Here is a 7162-nt window from a genome sequence, read left to right on the forward strand (position 1 = left end):
ATTGAACCCGGGTCTCCTGGCGCTGTGAGGCAGCAGTGCTAACCACTGTGCCACCGTGCCGCCCAAAATATATATACTGTAGCTACAAGAACAGCTTCAAGGCCAAGAATTTTGCTGTGAGTAACGGCATGGTGGCTCAGTGGTTAGCACTGCTGCCTCACAGCACTAGGATCCCAGGTTCAATTCCAGCCTTGGGCAACTGTCTGTGTGGAGTTTGCACATTCTCCCCGTGACTGTGTGGGTTTTCTCCAGGTGCTCCGGTTTCCTCCCACAGTCCAAAGATGTGCAGGTTAGGTGAATTGGCCATGCTAAATTGTCCGTAGTGTTAGTTACATTAGTCAGAGGGAAGTGGGTCTGGGTGGGTTACTCTTCGAAGAGTTGGTGTGGACTGGTTGGGCCAAAGGGCCTGCTTTCCACACTGTAGGGAATCTAATCTAATTGAGCTCACTTCCTGACTCCCCAAAACCTGTCCACCATCTGCAAGGCACAAGTTAGAATTGTGATGGATTATTCTCTATTTGGCTGGATGGGTGCAGTGCAACATTAAAAAAGCTTGATACAATCCAGGAAAAGGCAGCCCATTTGAGTGGCACAACATCCACCATAGCTTATAAAAATATGGGCAAAAAATCATGAAAACAACCTTGTACACTTTTGTATTATATCCTGCTTCCCATAACTTCTTTGTGCAACAACTGTTACAAAACTGATGGCATTTTAACCCTTGCAGTACCTTTGTACACTAACTTTAATTTTCGCAATGAGAGTTTCCGGTATACTCTGTCATGACAGTGTAAAGGGTAAAACAACCTAATCAAAGTCCCCTGGATAATTGCGTCTCAAAAGGTAAACTTCCAGTAAATACTGTCTTCAGCAGTTTGGTTTATTTGCAGTTCTCTCCTTCCAGAGCTGTCTTTAAAAAACTATGCTTGAAAGCTGACTTCAAAAAGGAGGTCAGAACTGCTTTTGGAGCAGCTAATGCAAATTGTTTCTCCTCATCAACAATGAGCTTGAGCTCTCAATGCAATGTTTGCCTTTTAAATGGAGTGTGTAGGTTGTTAACATATTCAAGGAATTTTGAGCTCCTGGGGCAACTATTGTATTTAAATCACAATCACCCGATGAAGGAGCGGCACTCCGAAAGCTAGTGTGCTTCCAATTTTAAACCTGTTGGACTATAACCTGGTGTTGTGTGATTTTTAACTTTGTATTTAAAGTTTATCACTCCCAGAATGGGATAATTAAACAAAGTCTAAATAAATACATCAGGGCCAGTCACATTAACTGATCAATCTGGTAATCATTCAAAATAATTTTAAAACACAAAATGTACTTTTCCCATCCTCAAGTCTTTTTAAAATTTTGGGTATTGTTATTACTAAGTTTCCATTTCTTGGTCCCTTATTCTCTCACTCTCGACCTGACTGTCTTGCTCCTTGTTAAAAGAAGTCTTGACTTTTACTTTGATTCCCATACACCTTGTAGAGCCATCGAGTCACAGAGATGTACAGCATGAAAACAGACCCTTCCGTCCAACTTGCCATGCTGACCAGATATCCTAAATAAATCTTATCCCATTTGCCAGCATTTGGCCTATATTCCTATAAACCATTCCTATTCATATACCCATTCTGATGCCTTTTCAATGCTGTAATTGTACCAGCTTCCACCACTTCCTCTGCCAGCTCATTCCATACATGCACTACCCTCTGCGTGAAAATGTTACCTCTCAGGTCCCTCTTAAATCTTTCCCCTCTCACCTTAAACCCATGCCCTCCAGTTTTGGACTCCCCTAGCCTGGGGAAAGGACCTTGACAATTTACTCTATTCAAGGTCCTCATGATTTTATAAATCTCTATTAGGTTATCCCTCAGCTTCCTTGCTCTTTATCACAGCATCACTTTTGGCATTATGTCAACGTTTATCTTTCAATCACCATTACTAAAAGCAGATCATCAGATCTTTTTAGCATCAGCTGTGGTTCAGTTGGCAGCTGTCTCACCACTGAGACACAAGGCTTTGAGTTCACTTGCACTCCAGGACTAAAGCACAAAGAGCCAGGCTAAACCGAGGTCCCATCAGATGTATGTGAAAGATCAGGAGGTAATTCAAAGGTTCTGGCCAATATTTATCCCTTTACTGATTTCACAAAGACAGGTTATGCAGTCATTATCACAATGCTATTTTGAAAGAGTTGGCTGAGTGAATCCTGTATTGCCAACTACACTTCAAAAGTATTTAATTGACATGGTTGAGACTCAGCCATGAAGCACGCAATGCAAGTGAAAGTTTGTATTTTCCTTTCCGTTATCACATTGCTATTTGTGGGATCTTGCTGTGTCCAAATTGGCTGCTGCAATTCCATACAATGCCACACTTTCAAATTACTTCATTAGCTCTAGAGTACTGTGCAGCACCGTGAAACACCTATAGAAAGTCAAGGATTAAAACAATGGTCAATGCTGACAATTTGAAACAAAATCAGAAATTGCTGGCGAAGCTCTGCTTTCTCTCCACAGTTGCTGCCCAACTTGCTGAGTTCCTCCAGCAAATTCTGATTTTGTTGCAGAGAAAGTCAGGTCTTTCATTTTTTTTGAGTGGGGAAGCGAGATGGGAGCAGGTGTTTGGTCCAGTTGTACAATTTTTTAAATTATAATTTCAAACTTAATGGTGGAGAAGGAGTTAAACGTTTTTTTAAATCTATAGTCTTGATGGTAATATTTAACTTGTTTCCACACCTTGCCAAACTGCCTGGATTTTCACATGAACTCTGCTTAGCGAAGTTCAAAACTTCAGATCTTACACCTTCAGGTCAGGAAGTTTCTGCAGGAGGTACAGTCCACAAAATTCCTCCTTATTCAATTTGATTCTCACGCTGGCCGTACGAGGAAAGGGGGTTGGGGAGGGAGGAAGTCATTGCATTGTAGTCACATCTTTTTTTTACTCCAATCCTTGAACAGGACGTAAACAAATCAAAATCGCCAACTAACGTGCCAAACTCCAGCAACTCGTCATCAGAGGAGGTTAGTCTCTCAGAATGATTTATTAATAAACTTTCAGAGAGGGGAAAAAAAGATCGTTACATTCTGACTCTAGCATAAAAGTCTGAAAGGAAAGCTGAATTATATAATTTTAAAAATCAGCAAGAATAAAATGTTGCAACATGCAAATAGTTTGAAAATACATTTTTCGGTGCAGATCAAAGGTTGTAGGAAATTAAACGCATCAAAAACAAGTAAACAGGACTATAATCTTTTTGTTTAATTTTCTTTCAAATTTTGTTTTTAAAAGTTCATTGTAAGAAAAAAAAAACAGTGCTTGGGTGAGGGAAAGGACGCGCGGGCTTTCTCCAGAAATGAATTGAAGAGAATTGCTTACCTTGAGAGAGAAGGGAATCAGAGGGTCATTGTGCCGGGGCTGCGGTGCACTATGAGGCGGCGATAGGCTCGCTGTAAACCGGGACGATCCAACACCAGACACGGGGCAAGATTCTGGAGCGGGGGGGGGGGGGAAGAAAACAAGTCAGTGCCTGGATGGTTCCTACCTGCCGAGAGAGGGGTGAGGAAGGATAAGGAGCTTTTATTAAATGCACCCCCTCCTCTCCCAGTGATGTCACTGAACTATTAAGAAACATTTTTGTCAACCCCCCCCCCCCCCTTCAAAAAGTTACTGCCACGGTTGGCTGAACTTTGGTGGAATCAAACACTCAAGCCAGCCCCCGTTGTTCGCTATATCATTTAACACTTTTAACATTTCAATCTTCACCTTGAGCCTCCTGCATACTGCCACCCCCTCCCTTCAGAAGCAGCAGAGTTAGAAAGTATGCGGAAAAGAGTTGTGGAAAACTGGCAGAATTGTTTTTAAGTGGGGGAGAGACACGCGCGCGCACACACACAGTTGATAAAAACAAAAAAAAATACATGAATAAAATCAATGGAGGACACTTTTCAATCATTTTAGCTCTTTTTAAAATTTTGACATAAGTTTATACTCCAGGAAGACGATGTGAATTTTTAGCAATAAGAATAAACTTATTTTACTGCTATGTTTTGGCAGTTTTGGAACAGAGATTGTGCCAAACAGGAAGATAGAGTCATAGAGATATACAGCACAGAAACAGACCCCTCGGTCCAACTTGTCCATGCCAACCAGATATCCTAAACAAATCTAGTCCCATTTGCCAGCATTTGGCCCATATCCCTCTAAATCTTTCCTATTCATATACCCATCTAGATACCTTTTAAATGCTGTAACTATACCAGCCTTCACCACTTTTTCTGGCACCTCATTCCACACACACGCGCCACTCTCTGCATGAAAAAGTTGCCCCTTAGGTCCTTTCTAAATCTTAATATCACTATTTTTATCAGAATGTGACTGTGAATTTTGACAGGAATTTTGACATTATTGACACAGGCTGAAAGGTTAAAAATACGTTTTAGCTTTGGTAGTTTTTTTTCAACCCCTAAATGATTTATTAGAAGCATTATTTTTAAAAAAACTTTTTAAATCACAGCAACAACTTAGATAAGGAAGGTCACATTTGAACACCTAAAAAGAAAATACTCTTGACTTTAGGGTCAATGCAGGATTTTTAGTGAATATTATTCAACAGAATAAAGGGTTAAGTGTCTTAAATATTATTCCACATTTTCTTTCAGAAAAAAACCCACATCTTAAATCACGAGAATTCTGAAATATTCCATGCTGCTTTCAAAATTATTAACTCACAGCATACCTCAATGTTTTCCAATGCTTCAGGGAAATTGTAAACAACATTAAAACTTTTTTTAACTTGTAATTTACTTTTATCTTGATAACTTACTCCTAATGATGGGTGATAAGCAATACTTATGTATCTATATTTACCTTAACTTTGCAGTGCTGGGGAATGGACAATTTGTGCCACTTTAGGGGCTAATTCAGGTCTGGTGTATCCCAGACCAAACACAGCAGAAAGCTCCCACTATTCTTGCCACAGAAATGTCCCTGGTCTCTTAAATCAGCAGCTATTATGCAACCTCTGTTCAGTTTCCATTTCCTCCATCAGCATTCCTGCAGACTGGGAGACTATGAGGCTGTCAGTAGTGTGTCCAAGATTGCAGTTCTTTCCTGCCGAAGCTTACCTTATGGATTGTTACTGCTCCATTGTGTTCTGCTAAGAAATCCTTCAGTCAGCAAGTACAGCTGTAGAAATCATAAAACTCAAATGACTGCCTTTGGGCTGTTTCCAGCCTGCGTCACCTTCACCTTTCCTTAGTTTTTTCAAAAGCAGAAAGTGCCGAATATACTCACCAGTATGGGTAGATAGAATAGGCACATTATTCTTTCAGTTAATGATAAAAGTCTGACACGTTAACTTGGTGTTTCTCTTTCCCTGCATAAACTGACCTAAAGAGCATTTCCAGCATTTTCTACATTTCATTTACTTCCAGCTTTTCAAGTCTTTATTTATCATCAGTATGGGGCATGGGGGTAGATGGAAAAGACATTTCCTCCAGTTTACCTGAAGCCATTTTGATGGCCTCTGTATCAGCTTATCTGCGGCTGACACCTTCAGTCATGTTTTTGCTAGCAGCTCAGAGCGCTGCTCCTTCATCAGGTGACCATGGCTCCTGCCCTATTCATTACCTGATGAATTAGCAGCGCTCCGAAAGTTAATACTTCCAAATATACCTGTTGGACTATAACCTGGTGTTGTATGATTTTTAACTTTGAAGCTTTATGTTTTAGAAAGATAATAGATAGGAGCAGGGAATGGCCATTCAGTCCTTTAAGGCTGTTCTGCCATTCAATATGCCCTGTTCCTGCTTTCACCCCATACTATTTGATATCTTTAGACCTAATTCTTGCACTCATCAATTTGCAAGAATATCAATTTTTTTAAGGGAAAGCCAAGGCATGAAAGAAGATTGCTGATTGATTTAAAGCTAATATCATGACATTAAAGTTCTCCATATTATTTTGAAATCCCTCCATAGTTTGAGTCTTAGTCCTCCCCTCTCTCCTGCACCTACCACAACAGGTTTTTCTACTGCCCCACAACTCTGAGAGTTTTCTATGGTTGTGTAATTGTGGACTCTTGCCCATATCTAGTTTTCATCACTCCGCTATTGTGGCTATACCTTTAGTTCCCAACACCTCAAGCTCAAGTCCCCTAGTCATGCTTCTCTGCCTGTCTAACCTGCATTCCTCCTTTCAGATACCTATCTTTGTGTCCAAGATTTTGGTTGACTGCTATAAATTCGTCTCAGGTGTCATGGTGTCAGATTTTGTCTATTAATGCTCCTGTGAAGCAGCTTGGGGCATCTCATTAAATTGTCGATGTTGTTGTAGTCACATGGTACACCAATTGCTGCAATGATGACTAATAATAGAAAATCCGTGTCTTTCAATTAGTTATGAATTAATCAGGCATGCATTAAGGAACTTTGAGAATCTTAGATGCGCTCTGCCCCGTTCCTCAAAAACATACCACATTTAACACACTGTCTCAAAATAACTCACATATGGGCTGCATTTAATGAAGTGTGTCATGGCAGAAAACATACCAACAAGGCCCACTTCATCATGGGAGATGGCCGACATCTGTTGCCAGCAGCACAAAAACTCCCCGACTGAAACAGAGAGTCATAGAGATGTACAGCATGGAAACAGACCCTTCGGTCCAACCCATCCATGCCAACCAGATATCCCAACCCAATCTAGTCCCACCTGCCAGCACCCGACCCATATCCCTCTAAACCCTTCCTATTTATATACCCATCCAAATGCCTCTTAAATGTTACAATTGTACCAGCCTCCACCACTTCCTCTGGCAGCTCATTCCATACCCTCTGTGTGAAAACGTTGACCCTTAGGTCTCTTTTATATCTTTCCCCTCTCACCTTAAACCTATGCCCTCTAGTTCTGGACTCCTCAACCCTAGGGAAAAGACTTTGTCTATTTACCTTATCCATGCCCCTCACAATTTTGTAAACCTCTATAAGGTCACCTCTCAGCCTATGACGTTCCAGGGATTACAGCCCCAGCCTGTTCAGCGTCTCCCTATAGCTCAAATCCTCCCACCCTGGCAACATCCTTGTAAATCTTTTTTGAACCCTTTCAAGTTTCACAACATCCAATATTCCAACAGTGGCCTAACTAATGTGCTAACAAAGTG

At 40.9% G+C, this 7162-nt stretch overlaps 1 protein-coding gene across 3 annotated transcripts in view; it reads right to left on the bottom strand.

The window, feature by feature from the left end:
- kcnj15 (potassium inwardly rectifying channel subfamily J member 15) overlaps window positions 1-3807 on the bottom strand; it is a 46300-nt gene extending 42493 nt beyond the window's left edge. For 2 of the 3 annotated variants that reach the window (XM_043701342.1, XM_043701341.1), the window contains exon 1: window positions 3379-3616. Coding sequence is in view for 1 of the 3 variants with exons in the window: in XM_043701338.1 (XP_043557273.1) it covers window positions 3379-3497; window positions 3766-3781 (135 nt within the window). In the remaining 2 variants the exon portion in view is untranslated. Of the gene's footprint in view, window positions 1-3378; window positions 3617-3765 lie in introns of those variants that run through there. The other variant, XM_043701338.1, reaches the window with a different exon arrangement.
- Window positions 3808-7162: the final 3355 nt, after the last annotated feature.

Source organism: Chiloscyllium plagiosum, chromosome 12 (assembly GCF_004010195.1).
Source record: "Chiloscyllium plagiosum isolate BGI_BamShark_2017 chromosome 12, ASM401019v2, whole genome shotgun sequence".
Taxonomy (NCBI): Eukaryota; Metazoa; Chordata; class Chondrichthyes; order Orectolobiformes; family Hemiscylliidae; genus Chiloscyllium; species Chiloscyllium plagiosum.